Here is a 22,067-nt window from a genome sequence, read left to right on the forward strand (position 1 = left end):
ATTCCCAGCCCTGCCCATGTCCTGGAGAAGGAGCCAACCACACCACAGCCAAGGACAGAGAGAACAAGGTAGGTACATGTGCTGAAAATGATTAACTGGTCATTATTAATTGTCCTGTGGGAAGGGGGAGGGAGACAGTCTGAATCTAGAGATGCTGGAACCTCTTGTCTCCAGCAGTTGGTGAAAAAAGCAGCAGGCAAAATCTCATTTCCTGACCACAATACGTGCACACATACTCATACGGAGTATTGAAAACCAACCTTGTGACTGTGGACATGTATTATTGCATGTTTTCCATACGTTGTGCACATGTGATTGGGAAGAAGAGAGACTGAGGAAGAGAGGCAACTCATGACCTTTGAGGAAAGCACAGGTGTAATCCCAGCCTGTGCGACTGGAGGAATTGCTCTGAGCCGTGCTCACTTATGTAGTGTTTTCCCTTCATACTCTTCCACTTATAAAGAAGTCATTTTGGTGACACAGGGAAAACAGTAAAGTCTTCAATTTTTGACATTTTACGAGCTTTATAATTAATATTTTAAACAAGAGAGGTTATCAGTCCCTTAACTGTTTATCTTACATCTCCAGGATGGTGCACACAGCTCTGGGCAGCAGTGCCAGGATCTCACCATCCACAGTGAAATATTCTTCCTTATATCCAATCTGAATCAATTCTTTTTCAGTTTAGAACTCTTGCTTCTTGTCCTGTCACAAGCACTGGTAAAAAAATCCATCACCAACCTTGTCGCAAACCACCTTTACTCTGAAAGATCCCAGGTCTCTCTAGAGCCGCCTTTAGATTTAACACAGCTCATTCAGCTTTTCTTCTTCTTCCAGCTTACTACTGCCATTTTATAGTTTGATGAACAAGCTGAAGGCCGAGCACGTTCTCCTCTTTGGCTATTCCCACGAGGAAACTTCACCCGTGCTACCAGGTGCTTTGCACGTATCCTCTTGGAAAGATACGCTGGAAAGAGCAAAGAAAGCGAGAAGAAGAGCACGCAGCTGCTCACACCGCTCCGAACAGAGCAGTGCACGCCACATCCCACTCGGATCAAAGCTCGGGGCGGAGCGGCTGGACCCTCCCACCGCCTTATAGCGCTCTGCCGCCGGGCTGAGCCAGCGCCGCCTGTCTGCTGGCCGAGCTGAGCTGAGTGTTCAGTGCGAGGTGAGAGTTGGGCGATCCGAGGGGGCTTCGGCATCGGGTGGGCGCTGCGGGCCGGGGGTTTGGTGCTCATGTTGCTGCTGCTCGTGTTGCTGCTGCTCGGGTTCCTGCGGGGCTCTGCGGTAGAGCCGGAGAGGGGCCCGGCTCAGCCTCGCCTTCCCCGTGCAGATGGGTTGGCTTTACTTAAAGCTCGTTCCTTACTTCTTTCTTTATATGCGTGCGATTCGTTGTGGTTTTGTTTGTTTTTGGTTTTTTTTTTTTACGTTTAACAACTGGGGATGTGCCGTTGTTACAGTCAGAGGTGTTATTTTATAGGTCTCAAGGAAGGCAAAGCGTGCAAAAGTGAGGGCTTTTTTCCGCTGGGAGGAACGAGCTCCAGCAGCGCTGGGTGCAATGAGGGCCCTGCCGAACTTCTCCCGGCCCGGCTGTGCTGCAGGCACTGAGTTGAGCTGCAGCTCCTCCTCTCGCTGAGGCTGGATACAGCCCTTATTTCGTGGTGTTTGCACGCGGGGTGTACGTGCGTGTTACTGTTTGCTCTTCGTGAGAAGTCTCCAGGTTGAAGTTTTGGATCCGTGCTTCTGAATTCGGCTTCTAAGGGAGGGGATTTGGAGTTTGTTTGTGATGCTGCTTTGGCTGGAGCTGCAAGAACTACTTCTGGGAAGTGTGATCTGTGCACCAGCTTCTGGCCACCTGTACCCTCTGCACTGCCCTGAGCATCTGCTGCTGTAGCTTTCCCATGGCTATAGTTATTTCCAACAGCAACATCCTCCTTTATTTGTATACACAGAAGTATCTGCATGCAAATAACTTGAAAGCAACCCGATGAAGCTGGGTTATGCAGAATTCTGTTGTCTTTTTTTTGGCTGTTGCTGTTTGGGTAGAGGTGCATGCCTAGCAAAGCCAATCTTTGTGTGCTAGAGGGATTGCACGCATCATAAATATGAATACATCTAATGCTAGTTAGGCAGCATTATAGCAAACCACTGGTGTCGTTGTGTTACACTGTGTGACATGGGGCTGTCTGAATGAATGGTGGTGTTGGGTTATTTGTAGGCTGAGGTTGCTCTTGGTGCTAAATACGGTCCTGGGGCACGTGTCACTGAGCTGTGAGTGCTGGAGAGATGAAGGGGGGAGTTGTGGGGGCAGAGGTGCTTGTTGTTGGAGGACCTGGCAGATGTAATCTTTGAGAGGGGATTAAAGGGACAAAACAACACTGGGCAAGTTAGCACTGAAGTGTAACAACTGGTATGAGAGTGCAGCAGCGTTTGTGCTTGGGAATGTAAGTGAACAATGAGAAACTGACCAACAATCAGGCTGGCTATGGCTGGGGGCTCCAAGGTGGGGGCTGTCACTGGTTTTATTTCCTTCTGCTGAAGTTTCTACTGGGTAATTGCCTATGGGATAGACTGAGCAGGGAGTGATGGTAAATTCTGAAAACATGAAGGAGTGAACGCTGTTAGTCACTTTCAAATCCTGCTTTTTGCAACAGGTTGTGGTGGAAACTAAACAAAACGGAACTGCTGAAACACTGGAGAGAAACGAGAGATGCAGAGTGGTGATTTAGGTCTGTGTGATGTGTTGTTCCTTGGCGTAGCTCAGCTAAAATGAAAAATAGGAAGCATTAATCTGCCGAACTGCTTTCTGTTTTCTCCCAGGGCAGGTAGAGACAGTTGTTTTTCTTCCTTCTGTCTTGGTCTAATATTGTCTCTTCCTCATATCCAAGGCAGCCCCCTCCACAGATCAGCTATCTCAATTTCCTCTGCTCTGAGCTGCTTGTTTCCGCTCTCGCTGTTTGGCTGCGCTGTCTCTGGGGGCTGTGGGGGGGGGTTCAGAGCCAAGTGAAGCAGCCGTAGCCTCGTGCTGCTTTCTGCTCTTTCACTTCTATAATTCTGTTCCTTTGAGCCAACCTTTGCTAGGTAGGCACTGAGTTCAGGTCTTTGCTGTGCCTGTTTTCATTAATCACAACAGATGTGTGGCTATAGGATGTGGTACAACCCAGGTTACGGAGACAGTGCTGCACACAGCGGTGTGCAACTCTCCCTGCTGCAGCACTGCTTCTTGCAGTCACCTCTTCCTCAGAACACACATCTGCCTCTTAACGTGGAGCAGAGCTTTTTGTAAACAAGTGTGAGCGTGGTCACTTGGAAAACTTGGCTTTATCCCCCCAAGCAGTTGGGTAGCAAGAGGAGAGGGGGGGAAATATAAGGAACAGAAGATGAAGAGGTGGAGCTGCTCTGTCACGTCTCAAAGCACTGTCTGAGCTTGGGTGTCAGCTGCAAGGTGCATCTGGGAGAGGGACTGAGATGATGTGTTCTTTCTCCTTGTGGTGCATAAAGGCACTTACTTCCATTTCTGGTATTTGTGGGCCACGTGGAATGCATTAAAACGATGCTTGTTTGTTGTGCCCCAGGGAAGCTGTAAAACACCATGCAAGTCAAGCTGCAGCTTCTTTGGTTTGACCATAGAGCTTATGGGTAAGTGGGGGGTGGGTTCTGCCCTGACTTCATGCTGGTGGAGGGGGCTTTAACAGCCTGGAAAGCCCGGCTTCCGCTCTATCAGTTTTCATTTGAGCGGTTCCTCTGATGGTACATTTTTACTGTCTGGCTGCAGTCCTGCTGTCTGATCTCAGAGGTTTGCTGGCTGGTTGGTTGCTGCTGGCTTGAGGCAGTTATGCAGCTGCTTTTCTCATTGGGTCAGTTTAAGATGAAGATAAATAACAGGATAATCTGATGTATCCTTTGTAACCAGTGATTGAGTTTCTGGGGGCTAATGACCCTTGCACTGTGAGGTTGCTGCATTTATTAATGCAATTTAGTGGATGAATAAGTTCATTTCCTTATGTCTATTGAAGTTTTTGATCCATTATCCGCAGTGTGTTGGGTTCCTTGGTCCTATCTGACACTTGTCTTGAACTCTGTGTTTCTCCAGGGAGGAGCTGGAGGTGTGGCCTTGAATGATGTTTAAATACTACCATGTTTCAAGGACAGGACATTTAAGTGTGGCCTTTGAGTCCCTGTGGGGTTGCTGGGGCAGTAATTCTGCTTGGTGCCCTGTGATGGAGCATTTCACCTAGAAGATGGCTCTGAACTGCATCCTGCCTTGAAAGGTGATGGGATAATGGAGGGGTAAAGGCACTGAGAGAACAAATTAACCAGCGGTTACACCCAGGAGTGGCTTTCCACTGAGAACAGTGCGATGGAGAAGGGCTCTATTACAGTGCTCTGGAAAAAGCATGCAAGGCTGTGCGTGCTGCATGGCCATTGTCCTTCCCCCATGGCTCTGTGCCTGATCTGATCAGATCACTGCATGTAAGATAGAGGAAAACAGAGAACCTTGACCCAGCAGTTTCACTTGAATATTAAACAGTGCTGATCTTTTGCTATGCCTCATGGGCAGCATATGACTTTGGAAGTGGCAGAGTATTAAGAGCTAAAGCTGATCCCAACAAGAAGAGCAAAGTCCACTGGTATGGCTCACAGTGGGAACTTGCAGGCTTACAAGCACTGGGGGCTGCCATAAAACTGAGGTAGGAAGCAAAACTGGATTGGGTGTTTCACAGCTGTGAAACACAAGGATTGTATGGTGGGTGCTTCCTTGCTGGGTGGTGGCAGCAGGGCTCACTGTGAGCCTTTGCTCTCTAAACACTGTTCACTCCATTGACAACCAAAGTAAGGAGCAGGGAGGCTCACAGCAGACCCAGCATCTCTGATGCTCTCTTTGTCCTCACAGCGCTGCCTGGGGCAAGGAGCTGGGATGTCTGTGTTCTGAGTGGTGGTTTTACCCTTGAATCCTCTGGCTCTTAAAACCTTCCCAAGGAGCATCGCTTTTCTCAGGTTTATTTGCCCCTTGCCATTTTACGGGCTGTCTAGACATTGTCTGGGAAATAATCATTAAATCTTGCCTTCTGGTTTGGGAGGAATTTTGGTTTTATGTTAGTACTCACGTTTGGTTTGTTTATGTTGACCAAGGCACTCGAGTGTTAGGGAAGATAATGTTTTATGAGCTCCTGCTTTTTGGTGGTGGTTTGATGACTTTCTCTTCATGATACAACTGGAGAAAGCTGGTCAAAGGCGTTTGCTTGTTTTCAGTCATGTCACCTACTTGATTAGAATAAACCACAGCCATGATTGTAACTTCTTCACAATTACTTGAAAGAGGAAATGGAACTACTTAAAGGAAAAAAAAAAGGGGGGAGAGGGGGGGGGGGGGGGGAGAGAAAAAGCATTTCCTGTTTACAGAATTTATACCTATTACTTTATTTTAATAGATGTGGGTTTTTTTTTGTTTTTAAAGCAGTGTCATTACTTGTATGGGCATACACTTTGTTTCTGTGCAGAGGGGCTGCTTCTCCCTGCTTCAGGGACTTTGGGGAGCTCCAAAAAGCTGGTCTCTTGTATGTGAAGTGCAAAGATTTTGGGTAATTTTTATCTCCATGTGAATCCATGCGGCTCCCTTCTCTTCTGATTATTTCTTTTTCTCCCTTAATTTAATTTTTTCTTACCACAAGACAAAGATTTCTATAAGGTTCACAAGATAAGATGCATTGTCTTTAACCCACAGCAGCAGTTTCCTTTTGCTTCTAGGAAGGAAACTGGCTGCAGGACCCGGAGCTGCATCTGGCAGAGCCGTGGCACAGATGCTGCCGGCCGCACCCCAGGGTTGTGGGGCTGCTGTACGGCATCCTGTGCTTTCACATGTTGACTCTCCCACCCTTCCGCCCCTCTGACTCTTCTCCTGGAAGTCTTCCCAAAGGAGTAAAACAAGAACCAAAGGGATTGCACAGCTGTCCTGGCTGTAACTGCTGTAGTACAGTGTCTAGTACGATTTCCTATTAAATGTGTACTTTCTGTAAGTTTTATATATCAGTGTTATCAGAAAATAAAACTGATATAAATAGTAAAATCATTAGTTTACACCAGTTTCAAACCTGAATGGAACCTACATGCCTCAAGATTTGTTTATTTCCCCTCTATCAGTTGATTATTTTATTGATTATTATTTTTACCTTCCCTGGAAAGTATCTCTCGATTGCTTCCTTGCTTTATTTTGTTTAGCATTAACTCAGCAGGCATAAATAACACTTGTGGCATCTCTGGTTCTGGACAGCTCTGGCCTGTTCTGTACGTTTCCAGTGCATTGCTTGAGCTGGGGCTCTCGAAATCAGGGCACGGTAAATAGTTTTGTTGATGTGTAAGTAGACATGAAATCCAGCCTCACACATGTGGCTCTGCTGGCTCTGCGATTTCCTGGGCAGTAAAACAATGCCATTCCTGTTGCCATTTAACTGAGCACAGAGAGCGAATGTGCTGAGCAAGAAAAACTAGTTCTTGCATGTGTGGTAATTGGACTGAAAGCAATCAAACTTATGTAGGTCCATTTTCTCATCACTCAGATAAGAATGATACATTACCTGCAGTAGACCTACTGGGCTGCTGGTATTGTAAGATGGATTTGAGACGAAAGAGATTTTTCTATTTTCTTTCCCTCTAGGAATCTGTTTCCCAAACTGCTGGTGGAAGGAATGTGACAGAATTTGTTTGATGTCTGGTTTCTGAAGGGTTGTTGAAGTGGCTGTTGTTCCTGAAGCAGTTTGGGAAGTTGTGTGCGGTGGGTGTGTGCCTCAGCTGTATGACTGCTCCTGCTAACACTGATCTGTTTACACCATATAGAGACAACCTGTTTGTCAACACTGTGGACCACATATGGTTGGTGGCAAGTTGTGTGAGTCACCGTTGTTCCCTGATAGTGAAAGGTACAGCTCTACCCTGGGGTGCCCCAGCACTGCAGCCAGGTGTGCAAAGGATCCTCCTCTGTTTGGCACACACTGCATGCAGCTTGGGCACCACAATGTAAGAAGGACATAAAACTATGAAAGAGAGCATCCAAAGGAAGGCTGCAGAGATGGGAACTGTTGAGATTGCAGAAGCTTTTCCTGAGAAATACAAATCCCTGTCTTCCTTCTCGTGGTTTGAGAGAGCACTTCTGTTCAACTCTATAGGAAAGGAGCTGACAGCAGTTAAATCACGTGGCACCCGAATTCCCTGAGGCAGGGCTCTATGCTGGACACTTTTGAGATTATTTTACTTCTTGTGTAGATGCTGAAATAGAGTCCTGCACTTGGAATTAATTCTTTTTGGCATAAATTCCTGTTCTCTTGTTTCTGTCAGAGTTGTGCTGGGTACAAGGGCTGAGCATCCCCTGCTGCTGCAAGCCTTGCTGGCCAGGGCTTTTGGATGAGGAGAAGCTTGTATCTGGTGTGGGGAGCTATACTGTAAGTTGGGTTGAGAAATCCAGCAGAGGGAAGAAAAATAGAAATGCAACTGTGAAGTGGGCCAGTGATCTATAAGCTTATACATATATAGCATGAGCCTTGGAAATAGGACACACGTAGGAATATGTGGGTCAGCATAGGGAAGGAATTTAATGGAAATTGAGAACATTTCATTTCTGGTCAGCAGAAACTAAGATTTCTTTCACCCTTGTGTCTCATACACAGGACTTGCTTTTTTTTTTTCCCTAAGAAATTCCAATAAATCACATTATAATGATGTGTTGCAGAGCAGTGAGACTCAAACTTCCACGATTGTAGGCCTTTCTAATGTGATCTGTCCTCTACTAGAATGTTGATCAGGAAAAAAACACAGTGAACTAATTGTTCTGAGAAACACTTGAGCCACATAAATATTTCAGGGGATTTTAGTAGCCTGGAGATCTCACAAGTGCACACGAACAAACATACCCATGACTGTGGTTGGGGTTCTGTACTTCCCCAAAGTACCTTAGGGTTTATGTTCCTTGCAATTGCGTGACGTTGTGTAAGTCTGTTTGCCTTGTAGGTGAATGCTAAATGACTTGGAGACTTTAAGAGAGGTTACACATATTTTAGCATAAATATTTTCTGCCAAAATGACGTAATTGCTGGAACAAACTCTCATCGGATGCTCTGGCATGGAAGTAATGGCAGGAACAAAGCTTCAGGCTTGCAAATGCACTAGAGGAAGATTGTGGAGCTCGAGAGCAAGCGCTGGAAGGGACAGTTTGTTCCCTGTTCATTCACATATTGTGCTTCGTCTGGGGAATAATATTAGCTGGGTATGATTTAAGCCTATTTAGCAAGAATAAGTTGATACATGTTGAATGTTGCCTCTGTTATCCAAGAACAAAGTTCCCAGTCCTGGCTAATGGTGCGATGATGGGAGTAGGGTTCTGGTGTGTGAGCAGTAGTGATTCTTTGCTGCAAAACATAAAGTGCTGAATAGATGAATCTGGCTCTTGGTCCGCACAAAACCACCCAACTCATCAACAAGCTGAATTTTTACTACTATTTGATTCTGTTAGAGTTTATTGTCTAAGGAAAAGTAATTGCAGCCATTCAAGTGTGAAGTCAGAGGAGTAATTTAGGAATCCTAAGGTGTGTTTTAAAAAGACACGAGGTTTTTCTTTTGTAGTCAGAAATGTAAAAGCAGAGAAAAGAACAGAAAGAAGCTTGTTGCCCTCCCTCCCCCAACCCCCCCCTTCTGTCTCTCTCCCATTTGTGTCACCTCTAGTGGAAAATTTAAGGCTTGATTTATGAATAAGCCTGTCCTCTTCTCTGTGTGCTCCTGTGAGCTAATGCTGCCCTTCCTTTGTCTGTTGTATATTATGCCCTTCCCTTTCCTTTTCTTATCTTATTTGCTGTTCTCTGTGTTCTGAACTGTGTCCTTTCTTAATGTCTTTATAGTCACTGTCAATTAAAATGGAGACTTTTTTTTCAGTGTCAGTTAAGCTTTGGGACTTTTTGCCATAGGATACTATGGTGCTAAAGGGCTTGGGAAGGGTTTAGCAAAGGCCCTAGTGTGTTATTAAATATCACTGTGCCACATTTGGCATTTGTTTATGCTTTCTGTTATGGGATGTTGGAAAGATGTTGAGGTAAGTAACCCCATGTGCTCACCTTGTATTTCACTCTGACCTAGGCAGATAGTTGTGGCTACTGGTGTCAGACTGGATAAAGTCATCCTGATGCTCCCTTGTGTTAAGTGGAGCAAAGAAGTGGGGCTGGCACTTGTGCTCCTCCAGGAAGAGTGCTGTCAAGTGAATCTATGTATGAGCAGCATCACCATTATATAGCCGGTCGCGTTGGTAAGGCTGCAGGCTTCCTGTGGGTGCTCAGGCCTCTGCCCCGCTCTGAGCTCTGCTCTCTATTGGGCGGATGGTCTCCGTGCATCTGCCCCTGCAGAGTTCCTGTCATTTCTGGGCTGGTGTGACAGAAGGTACCAGGCTGTTTGCTTGTGGACAGTGAACAAAAAGGGCATTTGTGCAGTTCAGTGGTACTGTGTGTTCCACACCACGTTTTACTCTCTATCTGGAGACACAAAAATAATCTAAATGGGAACAATAACCTAAATTAGCACTTTTCTAAATCCATTTAGCACTGTTTTGTTGTAAATATTTCTGTGGCTTGTCTGCGTGTTAAAGAAAAAGAGAGAAAATTCCACCTCTCTGCCCTCATGTCAGGATGGGGATGGGCAGTGCTTTGTGCTTGGTTTTGCTGCTGCAGATGAGTGCAGAGCTCTGCGCTTCGCTTGTCACCTGGTGGTTTATATTTAGAGGAGAAAAAGCGTGTGTTTCTGTGAAAGCTGCATTTTCAATTGTGCAAAAGCCGGAGTCAAATGCTGAGTTATCAGAATGAGGTTTTAATCATTTAAAATCGTTTAAATTTTAATCATGTAGCGCTTCTTTTTTTTTTCCCCTCTGTGACCTATTAGAGTTGTAGCCCTGCCAGTTTAAAACATGCACTCCTTGAAAGCAGGTTACCCAAAGCAGAGGCCTTCCCAAATCTGAGGCTTCCTCATAGGGGTCACTGCAGCAGGCTTCTTTGAAGAAGGTTTGGAAAATCACATTCCTTTGTTGTTATTTGTGTCTTAGCTGAGTGTTGTCTATAATGCTGGGCAGGGCATTAGCTGGTGGATTGCAACTGCCATCCATATTTGGACAATTTAAAGCCGTGTTTTTGTTTCCATCTCTGTTCTACTTAAGAGGAGGGTGAAAAGCTTAAGCTGGTGCACAAACACGACTATCCACTTTTACTTTCTCGGTACCCTGAACAATTAAACACAAATGCCTTTGTTCCCCTGTGACTTCATTCTTAAAAGACCTTTTTAATTTTAGTCATTAGTTTCAGGAAGGAATAATGAAAGTTTGTCATTGACAGGAAGGCTGCATCTCAGATGTGTGAGGGATCTCCATAATTCATGGGCTGGAGAGCTTGGCTGTAGAAAGGACAGTGCAAAAGGAAGATGAGATTTCAGATGAGTCTTGGACCTAAAGACAGCATTTCTATTTGTGATATTTTCTTGCCCTATATCACCACACATTTTGCTAACTCATCCAGATATTTTTAGATTTTCTTATTTAAGAACATACCAAATTATTGGTTATTTTTGTATTACTTGTTCTGTCCTTTCTGATAGAAGGGAGTTTGCACACCAGAGCTGTGCTGATTTATTTCTCTTCCATCTGTCCCTTTGTGTACCTGCAAGCTGTGCAGGAGTGCTGCAGTTTCTCATCATTCCCTCTCTTATAGATTCCTTGAGGATTTTTCTTGTTGTTTGATGAGCCATGTGTCACTGTTGGTTTGCTGAGGTGGGCTCCTCTGCTGTAGGATGTGAACGAGAGCAGATCTGACTCTGGCTGCAGTGAGTCTGAATGCAAACACAGAATTGTTGCAGGAGTTTTGCAGCAGGTTTGGATCCACTGAAGCACACTGTGGTGTCTGCAGGCCAGAGTCAGCCACATGTTCCCTTCCTTGACAGAGTAAACTGTATGACTCTGCCTGAAGTGAATTAAGGAGCACTCGTGATTTTCATCTTCTGTTTTAGTTGAAGATATTGTAAGTTCTAGCAGAGGTGCTAATAGCCGAGCTGATTTGCTTTCGATGAATCTGCCTTGTGCAGTTCAAAGGATGTCAACTTTGTACAAAAGAGATTGAACTCACTGAGTTTCTTAGAAGGGTAGAAAGGATGACTCAGGGGACTACTGACTATACTGGGGAGAATCATGGGACAGATTCTCCTGCAATCTCTCTAAAGTCTTATGGAAGAGAGGAAAGTGATATGGGATAACCAGCATGACTTTATCAAAAGCAAGTCCTGCCAGACCAGCCTAGTGACCTTCTGTGATGGTATAACTGCATCAATGGACAAGGGAAGATCCACTGATGTCATCTGTCTAGACTTTAGTAATAAGGCCTTTGACGTGGTTTCCTACAATACTCTGCTCTCCAGACTGGAAAGATATAGATTTGATGGGTGAACTGTTTGACAGACAAGGAACTGGTTGCAAATTCATATTCAGAGTAGTGAGACCAGTACTCTTCAATATCCTCATCAGCTACATGAAGAGGGACTGAATACACCATCAGCAAGCTAAGAGACACCAACCTGTGTTGTGTGTTTGATACACCCAAGGAATGGGATGCTATGCAGAGAGACCTAGACAGGCTCAAGCAGTGTGTCCAAGAGAGGTGCACCATGAGGTGCAACAGAGCCAAATATAAGGCCTTGCACCTGGGTTGCGGCAACCCCGCTGTCAATGCAAGCTGGAGAACAAAAGGATTGAGCACAGCATTGCATAACAGGGCATGTGAGTGCTGGTGAAGAGAAGGCTCCAGGGAGACCTGAGTGTAGCCTTTCAGTAGCTGAATGGGGGCGTATGAAGGAAGGGAAAAGGTTTTCTTCAGCAGGATCTGCTGTGATAGGGCAAGGGGAAATGGTTTCAAACTAAAGGAGGGGAGATTTCAGTGGGGTATAAGAAAAAAGTTCTTTGTGATCAGGTGGTGAAGCACTGGCACAGGCTGCCCAAAGGGGTGATGTGTGCCCCATCCCCAGAAACATTCAAGGCCAGGCTGGACCAGGCTGTGGGCAGCCTAATTGAACTGTAGGTGTCCCTGTTCCTTGCAGGAGAGTTGGACTAAATGACCTTTAAAGGTCCCTTCAGACTCAAGCAATTCTATGAAACAGCAGGAGATTTTGGTTAAACTGTGTCCATATGTACGTCGACAGGAAATGAGTCATATTCTTACAAAATCATAAGCTGAAGAATTCGTGACTTTTGTATGAAAATTTCCATTTGTGGTTTAGTCAGATCTCCTTCTCTCTCTCTAGGTTTTTCTCTGGCATCAGGAATGTCTTCTGAGCCTGCTGCATCTACTTCGGAGCAGTCCCCCTCCTCTCTGCACTCATCCAGTTCTCTTCATCTGCCTGAAAACCGCAGGACAAGAGATCGCTCCCCATCTCCCATGAGGGGGTACCTCATCCCCAGCCCACTGCCCACACGGCGCACCAGGACGTATTCAGCGTGAGTACTGAGAAAACTGCACTTAGTAGGGACAGCCAAGTGATTGTGTTTGGGCAGATTGATCAGACCCTCTCTTAGGTGATGGGAGGTTGGGTTTGTTGTATCTGGAAAGCGCTTTGGTCTTTTACTGTTATCTTGTTATCTTTATCCCCTAAAATCTCATGGGATTAGAATTTTATTAGTCTAAATTGCTTGTAGTTTTCTGCACTCTGTTTGGATAAAGAAAGTTGGAAGTATTTCCCTCTCTTTAAGACCAGATTGGTGCTATTAAGTAGTTGCTGCTGAGGAATATACTCGCTGTGTAGTGAATGGGTTATTTGGACCATTGTGCTCATATGCATGAAGTGCTGCAGCTGAACCTTCTGCATCCGTGCTCAGCAGTGAACTGCTTTTTGTGCTTTTATTTCCCAGAACTGTGAGAGCATCAGAGGGTCCCATCTACAAAGGCGTCTGTAAGTGTTTCTGCCGCTCTAAAGGCCATGGCTTCATTTCCCCTGCAGATGGAGGGCCTGACATCTTCGTACACATTTCTGAGTAAGTTGCTGCTGAGGAAGCTGGAGTCTCAGTTTTTCTTGGTGACTTAATGCTTTTGATATATCACGTTCTAAGAACAGCTTATGGCCTGTCACCCTTAGTGCAAAGCAGTTATGCACATGTTACAGAAAAAGAAGACAATAATTTACCTCTGCCAGTATTACTATAAATCTGTTGAGAACTAGTAGATCATTCTGTCAAGTCTATTAGAATAAGCTGTTTTTCTTCAACCCAGGAGCTTGCATTTTATGTGAAACAAATCATCTAGGCAATATCAGGCTTTAAATTAAAGTTTTCCACCACTGAAAACTCATTCTTTTTTCCTTGCGCTGCTTAAATCGTTATTTTAATAAAGGTTAATTACCTTTACTGTTTAGAAAAGTCATCTGTGTAGCTTCAGTCTCAATCAGTTCATGGTTAAAGTTTTCTCTGTTAGGGGGTTCATTAGTAACTATGTGTTTTTCCCTTGAACTCATGAAGATCTGTCACATCTGAATATACCTTTTGATAAATCAAATGAATCGAGCTTTTCAAGTCTGTAATTTTTTTTTTTTTCCTCCAGTCTAAAACAGTCTTTCCAGTTTCTTTTCTAAGTGTGCTGCAGCCTTTAAATATTACTTAAAAAAAGGGGGGGGGGGGGGTTGGGAGAAAATACATCTGTGTGGATATTTTCACTATGGAGGGATAAGAATCTCCTTCCATACTCCTGCTGCTTCTCTTCCTATACGTCCCATAATCGCATTAGCCCTTCTTGTCTCTAGTCTCTTGCTGAGTTGCTTATCTGCTCTGACCTCTGCATCCTCTGCAGCATCAGAGTTTGGTGCAATCCCAGATGCAGTCTGTCATCTTCTGGCAGCAGGGCTTGCATTCCTGGCTCCCAGATACATGACTTCATATTTTGTTGCACTGCAGCACTTTTGATTTGAATAGGCTCTGCTTGCCAAGGGATCCAGATCACTCTGGCTGTCTTCTTTATTTATTGTTTGAGTGATCTCCAAGTTTTAATAGACAAATTTATATTTGTTTCTAGATGGGGGTTGTTGACCAGCATGGGGGTTGAAACTGGCCTGTGTTAGGATTACTGTTCTCCATCTATTACTTATCTGTTTAGTTATCAGTGTTTAGTCTAGCTGTTGCTTACAGTGTTGAAGCTACGTAACCCTCATTTTTCTTTGGAGTGGTTGCCCAGTGGTAAGTCAATAAAAGCCTTACCAAATTAACTCAGGTGCCCTCAGCTATCTTTTCTGCCCATGCATTTAGCGCATCTCCTTTGAGAATGAGCATGCTGGCATTCTTCCATGATGGTCTGTTCAGGGTACACAAACTGCTTCTGCCCTCAGTTGCCCTCTGAACAGCTGTAATTCAAACTCCAGTGATGTTTTACTGTTTGGCTGTTTAGCCAAAGTATCTCCTATGCTCAAGTCCTATATGACACTACAAAGGTCTTTTTTTGGCTGTTGTGATTTTAGTGGTTTGTGCAAGAGGCCCCGTTTCACAGGAGTCCCTTCTTGTGGGCTGTGCTACTTTCTGTATTGATCCTGTACACTTCCAGAGTGCTTTGACTCTGCGCTGACTATATGCTCTAGTTAAGTGAGTATACCCTAGATGTGATGTGCCACTTTTATCCTTTCTTCCAGCCAGTCAATCCATCCTAAAAACAGTACTGAACAAGTCATTGTGGTTGTAAAAGTTCACACGCAACCGCATTTCTTATTTTCTTATTTGGCTCTGAAAAGGAAAATGCTGCAATGCAGACAGGCCTATGGGGTGTCCATCAGACTGGTTTCCTGACCCCATGCTTGATGATGGCCTTGTAGAGATGATGCTACACTTCTCCCAGGGCTTTGACTCATAGCACCTTTGTGTCCCAGAAGAGATCTTGCACTTGTGCAGTTTCTGGGGCTGTTGGGAAGCCAAAATCTGTACTTTCTGATTCCCTTCAAAATATTTGAGGCACTTTATCTTGCCCGGGTGGAAGTCTTTGGAAAGCTCTGCCTCTTGTGATCATCACTTTCTTCCTCTTAGTGAGCTGCATAGTGTTGAACTGACCAGAGCAGGTATGGAGGAATAATGGTTCTCAAGTGTGGATTTCAGAACTATGACAGGAGATCTCTGGATACCTGAGCAAGAGCGTGATGCATCTGGTGCACTTGAAGAAAAGAACAGCTTCCTTCCTCGCTGTGGGAGGACCAGGCCACAGCCCCCAGAGACTAGGGCAGTCTCATAGCAGAGATCTTGGCTGTTTACAGCTGCGATTTCTTCTGTGCTTGGGCCTCATTCAAACTTGTCTTTTCCAGCTAGGACTGTGACTGGTGGGTGACTCTTGCTACTGGTTTGCCTGCCAACCATCTCCATAAAGACACTGCTAGCATTGCTGATCTCAGCTGACACTGCATCGGAACGCATTCAAGATTAGAAACTCAGGATAGTTCATTACTGTGCTGAGTCCTGTTGTTTAGTGAAGGTGCGAGTTTACAGGGAGGTATACTCAAGAGTTAAATGAGCTTTAAGGAGCTCTCAAGGTAACACAGCCCATCGGTCTGTAGGAACTATCAGGATTGTTGACTAACAAAGCTCAGAATTAACTGAAAACTCTGGTTCAGGAATATTTCCATTTGGCTTAGTCTTTGTCCCCAGAGGTTTAACTAGAGCCCTGGAATATGAATAGCAGCTGCGAGGAGGAAGAGCTAGAACAGCCCTTATTTAGGTAATTTCCTTATAACCTCCCAGCTCCCTAAAAATAGTGCAAATAAAATGTTCCACCATATCAGGCTGAGACTGGGCTGGGAAATGGGAGTTGCTGGATAAGCTAGAACTCACTCTATTGTCTCATTCTGACACTGACACCAAGAAAACATTTCCTATTTTTAGCTTAGTATATCAAAGAGTGTTAAAGTTTCTGGATGGAGATTTTATATATTTATATATATGTATATCCATTCGCTTGAATAGGAATGTGCATACAGATCTCTTTAAAAACAGTGAAGGTCTCCACCTCTACTTTAGATCAACATTTAATGTATAGCTAGAGTAAAAATAGTTTTTAAAAGTCTATATTTAACTTCCTGTAGCAAATTATCCAGGTAAATTTTGTATAGAGTGGCTGCTGCAGACAGACTGTCTTCCAAGATCTGTTTACTTTCTCTGATCTCCTCCAGCTCATTTACCTTGCAGCACTTAAGGCAATTGCTTCCTGATGGGGGATCAGCCTGCAGCTCAGCCATCTCATCACCTTTCAGGTGCCATTATACTGTTCTTTCTTGACACCACCAAAAAATATTGCACAAGCTGGATGCTGTTTGTTTATAAGCCTTGCTTAGTGATGCTGATAATGGAGCAAATATGCATATATCCAGTACTACTGTCTCCAGAAGCAGCATTTGGTAGGCAAAAAGCTGCTATGCCATTCTCAAGTGGATGTGATTGGGCTGTGAAGTAAGACCTTTGTCCCCAGTTTATATGAAAATCCAGAGGACAGTGGGTTCATAATCTCGTATTAGGTAGGCACCAAGAATGACTGACAGTCAGAAAGCTGCAGGGGTGAAAAGAATATCTGATCTGTGGGAGACAGGTTTAGTGGCTGAAAGCAGAGGGTGAAATGTGAGTGGTTTGTGTGGTCACAGCCTTCTCACATAACTTCAGGAAGGACGATATTAGTCTTCATCAGGTCCAGCCAAAAAAGAGTATGACAAACAGGAAGATGAGGGAAAGTACTGTTGGGAATGAATGAGGCTTTATGTCAGTTCAAATAAGCTAAGAAACCAAGAAAGGAACTGATGCTGTCATGGTGATGTTTGGTCCTGTAAGAAGTGCTTCCTAGTTGAGAAAAGTTCTTATGGGTCCTTTTTCTTATTCTCAGGGAGAAAAAGCCAGCACCACTTGTGTTGCAGGTGCACTGGTTACTGCCTTTTTACCAGAACCCATTCTGATATGTATATTCATATTTCAATTTTAAGCCAAACTCATCCCAACAAATTCCACATCATTTTTAGCATTTGAGCTTTACTCATTCCTCACTTCAGATTCAAATAATGCATAATTGCTTTTAAGTTCCTGAAACAGCATCTGCCTTTGTGTGTGAGCTTGTCTTTGCTTCAGGAGGTAGCAGAAGCCTGCTGTCCTTTTACTTCAACCACACGTCCTAAATGCTCTTCATAGATTCAAGTGTTTTTGTTGCTGAGTCTCTTCCTGTTTTACAGGAGCTCTCCAAGAGCATGTTCCTGTTCATTAAAAAATCCTTTTAGCCCAACTTAAGATCCTTTCCTGGGCAGGGCATCCCTATTGTTTGCTTCCTGTAAAGTGGTGACTTCTGAGCTTGCTGCTTGCTGTGCACGTTCATCCTCTGTGCTGGAATCAAAGGTGACGCTTGGTGTTGTGGAGTGGGCGGCCACAGTGCTAAGAGGAGGTGCCTCTTTATTTCCAGCTTCAAGTAGCTGTTGTGCCTCACCTTGCTGAAACCCTGCCTGTGGCTGCTCCTGGTGCTTGAGGCCAAATGAAGAAACACTTTTCATTAGAATTTGTTCCAGTGGCTCAGCTGTACTTGAGTAAATGTAGACTTTCTGCTTTGGCTTGTATTGTCAGTGCTCATTCCATCTGAGTTGGAAAACGCTTCCACTCGCTGTGTTTTTCATAGGCTGGTATTTCTTCATATGGGTGATGGCTGTGTGGTGATGTATTCCACTGAAAGCTAATATCTTGCTCAGGTTGGACTGCTGTGCTGCACAGGTTGTGTTGTAGCTATGTGTTTCTTAGCTCAGATAACAAGTCCTTGATCTTTTGAGACTGATGGCTTGCTCATCTGTTTGCGTGCACACTGCAGCAGGGAGGGCTGGGGAGGCTTGTCTGCTTTGTGTTGGCTCCTCATCCCTTGAGTGTTTCTGTAGTTCTTGCAAGCCTGTCTTCAGGTTGCTGACCTCAACACTAGCTTTTCAGGTACCAATTAGTACAACGTGGTGTAAGCTTGCTTCCCATCAAGCTTGTCTTCTAACACTTGATGTGTACTTAAGCTGCACTAATGAGCAGTGGGGGGGTGGATAGTCCTTGACTTCGTGTATGGCTGAAGCTCTCTCAGAAGGCCCTGCCAGGACTTCAAGCAAGCTGCAATGGGAATGAAGATATATCTTGCTCTACTGTGCAAACTGTGCTTTACTGGTCTTTTCCTCATTTGTGGTGGTCAGTATTTGAGAAAACATACACAAGGGCCATGTGGCAACAAGGGTGTTGCTTTATCAGGATCAGGTGAGTGAATCTCTGCTCCCAAGAGGATTGTAAATACTGGATGTGCAAATTTTTCACACCCAAAGAAACCTCAAATCCATGAAACCTCAAACTCGTTGAAGGCTATAAATAAGAGCAAGAGTCTAGAGGTGGGAGCTCCAGAGCAGTACTCTCAGTATGATACAGGGCTGGGCTGACAACAGGTCATCTGGGGACTTCTGAAGTAAGTCAAGGTCAGTAGGATCAGCGTGTATGGGCAGGGAAGGCTGTCAGGACTGATCAAGAAGGATTTAGCTTGGCTTTTCTGTAAATATTTTTTTTTTTTCTGCTTGCAATTTACTGCCACTTTCCCAAGCACCACCCTGAAGAGTTCATCTTAGGACATTCCCTCTTGGTTCTGGTGTATGGGTGATAGGGTTTAAAGAATATGTTTCAAGCAACAGGAATGCCTTTAACTCCTTGTAACAGACTATAGATGTGTATTTAGATATGGGAGCATTTTCAATATTGCATTGATAGGATCAGACAGTGAACAATAGCTTGTTTTTTTTTCCTTAACTTCCCATGGGAGAAGATATGATTGCTGGGTCAGTTTTTGCTTCTACTGTACATGCCTGCCTGCCTGCCCTGTATCACAGACTGCTTCTGCTAAGCTGCTGCCTGCCAGCACCAGCTCTCCAGCATTGGTTCTGATGCATGAGTCAAGGGAGCAGAAGCTGAGGAAGAAAAATATTAAAGATAAAGAGAGAGGACACAGTAGGCACCGCTGAAGTCTGGGGTTCATGCAGTGCATTTGTAAGGTAAAATTCCTGGCTGGTGTGAGCATGCTGTCAGGGAAGGCAAAACAAGCACAACTGTCCAGAAAGGAGTTTATTTCCCCTCCTTCTGAACCCTCCAAAAAAGTACATGAGCCAGTGATGCAAATCAGGGCACTGGTAGACTTTAGAATTGTGTATCTGTTCTCCTGTCCTGCTCTCACTGCAAATTGTATCTGCTGATAAATATCTGAACAAAATTAAATCTAAAGCCTGAATTGTCAAAGAAGGGGAGGGAGACCTCAGTGTGGGCTTGTGAAGTAACGTCCTGTCAAAGAATTATGAAAACGTGGCTCAGAAGGCATCTCTGCACATCTTCACTGGCACATGCTGGGATTTTTTATTAAAAAGCTCTGACCTTGTACACAAAGTGAGGAAGGCTGTTACTCTTTGCAGCTCTGTCTCATCAGCACATTGCTCTGGACAAAGGGTGCCAGCCCTTATTGCTTTCCCACTGTTCCCAGATAAGACTCACAGTCATATCACAGTAACAGCTGCAGGGTGGGAATCCTCCAGCATCGCTCAGCATCGCTGGTAGTGGGCAGGTAGGAGCGAGTGTGTGACCTGTGGGAGTCAGGTGCTGGAGGAGAGATGCGTTGTTGTAACACATCAGAACCACTGACTTTTTTCTCCTCCACCTTTTCCCCCCATAGCAAGTGATTTTAAAGCTTCTGGCTCCGTATATATTTTTAAAAACCCTTCAAGTAATATTTTAAATACCACAGGCAAACTTGAGTGTTATGGTGGAGTCGTAGTGAATCCAGTTGTGCAATTCAAATAGAGTTCCAAAGCAAAGTAGCAAGCAGTGCCAGCTCTGCCCTCTAGTGCACCAGCAGGGAAGAGGCTTTAGGAATGTGGGGAAAGGTGCAGGGATCACAACAGAGCTGTCCTATGTGGGGCTCAGCTGACTTTAAGTCGTTTTAGGGGTTGTAGGTAATGGCTTTTCTGTTCTTTAGGCTGGTATTGTTTGTAGTGATCTCACTGGATTTTGCTGTGAGACACCTGAAATCAGCCTCAGCTTTGGCTGCTGTTGTGGTGGTGTTTTTGTTTATTTGAAACAAAACAAAAGACCACCCAAAATTTCCTTACACGTATTGAGATATTTGTTATGATAGAAAATGAGACTAAAGGAAGAATGTGATTTATGATGATCTGAATCTTTCATTCCACAGCATCGAAGGCGAGTACGTTCCTGTGTCAGGGGACGAGGTCACCTACAAGGTGTGCACCATCCCACCAAAGAACGAGAAGCTGCAGGCCGTGGAGGTGGTCATTACCCACCTGGCCCCAGGAACCAAGCATGAAACCTGGTCGGGGCACGTCATCAGCTCCTGAAGTTGCCTGGGGGATGCTGTCTGCGTGGGTCACTGCTCAGCGCCTGCCATCAGGGAACCTGACCTAAGAATAGTCTGCAAATGGTGCGGGAGGAAACACTGCATTGTCAATAAAAGCAGAAGTAGGCCAAAATTATCATATTTACAGTAGGCCTGATTTAACAAAGGAGGAAAAAAAAAAAAAAAAAAGCAATCCAGATGCTAATGAAATGAAAAATGTCTTTATTAACGTGTTTACAGGAATGTGTTTTAAAGAGATGTAGTTTGTGTGCTTTGAGAGGTTGGATTTCTTTTCTTTTCTTTTTTTTTTTTTCCTTTATTTTGAACCAATTCCAGTCCCTCAGGGGACTCGGGGAGCCTTGAAGGAGAGCCCTTGCAGCACAGCCAGCTATGGCAGATACACAGGTGTAAGGCCCCGTGGGTGCTTGATCACTGTGGTCCCTTGAGCTGTGCTTCTGCAGGTGTCAGTGTACACTTAGTGCTGGCAGCGGTGCCTCACTGCCTTGACATGAGAGCGAACAAGCTGCTTCGTGCTGCAGTTTGTTTTCCTTGCGGAAGAAAGCTTGCAAGCAGAGCAGCTGCTGCACGGTGGAAAATCTCCATCTGGTGGTTATGCTCTGATGGGCTTCAGGTGCAGCATTTGCAACCATGTCTGCATATGTGTGGAATATTGTATGTTTTTTCTAAAACAAACAAAAAAAACCTGGATTGTTCATGTATTTACTTTTGTGCCTTGATGGTTGATTAGCAACAGATTTTATAGGCCAGTATTACTTTAAAAAAATCAACAAAAATTAAAAATCGCTTCAAGGTAAGTGGTAGAAAAGCTGTAAAGTAGCTTCAGAACCTCTGGCTGTGTCTGAATTGAGACTGCCTTCTTGACTGCATAGAGCTGATAAATGTCTGCTGTGGTGTTTCACTGGCAGGCAGGCGAAATAACTTCTGAAAAGCAAGTTAGGTGCTGCTGAGCTCACTGAATACTGAAGTACTGTGAGTTACTTACTAGACTCACCTCTGGGTGAAGTAGATTCTACAGCTGTGTTTTTTAGAAGACTTTCTTGACGGGATGTGCTCTGGCCACCCTGGCTCTGCCTTCAAGATTGCTTATAGTTGAAATAATGTGACTATGATTTTCCCGTTTGCCTTCCATACCTTTTTTCAAATGAAGCATTTTTTTTCTCTTTTCTTTCCTAACAGTGGATTTTTATTGACTTTGCACATAAAAAAAAAAAGAATAAAAATAGAAAAAGATTGCATGATACTCTTCTGTTAGCTACGTGACGTGGTGTAACTTCAGTTGCCTGTTTGCAGTTTTTCCAAGAGAGGCACTCGTTGTCACGAAATGTCTCAGGACTCTTTCACAGCAGAGATCTGTTCCAAGGTCTGACCTGGGGAGAGCTCAGCTGTATGAAGGTCAGTAACTGCCGTGATGGCTTGTTTTACTTTTAAGCTGTATTACACTGTAGAGTGCTGTAATGACCTGCCTGCAGCGGCTTTCTGTTTTTAACCATGACTAAGTAATGGTGGGTTTAACACTATCTGGTTTGTGGAGTATTGCATATTGCTTTCTTTACAATAAATACAGCCATTATAACGCTGTAATATGTCTTCAGTCTGATCTCTACATGATCTGTGTTGAAGTTCTTTAGTGTTAAACAGAGAGTG

The 22,067-nt window shown here is 44.4% G+C and overlaps 1 protein-coding gene across 9 annotated transcripts; it reads left to right on the forward strand.

Annotated features, from left to right (window-relative positions):
* The first annotated feature begins 1,121 nt into the window (after window positions 1-1,121).
* CARHSP1 (calcium regulated heat stable protein 1) lies at window positions 1,122-22,004 on the forward strand. Of its 9 annotated transcripts, XM_085514765.1 has the most exons (6): window positions 1,122-1,168; window positions 1,481-1,678; window positions 2,655-2,729; window positions 12,310-12,502; window positions 12,914-13,036; window positions 20,241-22,004. In XM_085514765.1, the coding sequence occupies exons 3-6, from the start codon at window positions 2,711-2,713 to the stop codon at window positions 20,401-20,403; spliced, it is 498 nt and encodes a 165-aa protein (XP_085370891.1). In that variant the 5' UTR covers window positions 1,122-1,168; window positions 1,481-1,678; window positions 2,655-2,710; the 3' UTR covers window positions 20,404-22,004. The 9 variants fall into 9 exon arrangements, with proteins under 9 accessions (XP_085370891.1, XP_085370892.1, XP_085370894.1 ...); XM_085514766.1 differs by lacking the exon at window positions 1,481-1,678 and having other exon boundaries at window positions 1,122-1,205; XM_085514768.1 differs by lacking the exon at window positions 2,655-2,729 and having other exon boundaries at window positions 1,481-1,720.
* The last annotated feature ends 63 nt before the right edge of the window (window positions 22,005-22,067 follow it).

Source organism: Coturnix japonica, chromosome 13, assembly GCF_054131305.1.
Source record: "Coturnix japonica strain WE chromosome 13, WE-NBRP24, whole genome shotgun sequence".
Classification (NCBI taxonomy): Eukaryota; Metazoa; Chordata; class Aves; order Galliformes; family Phasianidae; genus Coturnix; species Coturnix japonica.

Coding starts and splice junctions, on each gene's coding strand:
- CARHSP1 (XM_085514766.1), top strand. Junction 12,503..12,913: donor CGCACCAGGACGTATTCAGC/GTGAGTACTGAG, acceptor TTTATTTCCCAG/AACTGTGAGAGCATCAGAGG. Junction 13,037..20,240: donor ATCTTCGTACACATTTCTGA/GTAAGTTGCTGC, acceptor TTCATTCCACAG/CATCGAAGGCGAGTACGTTC.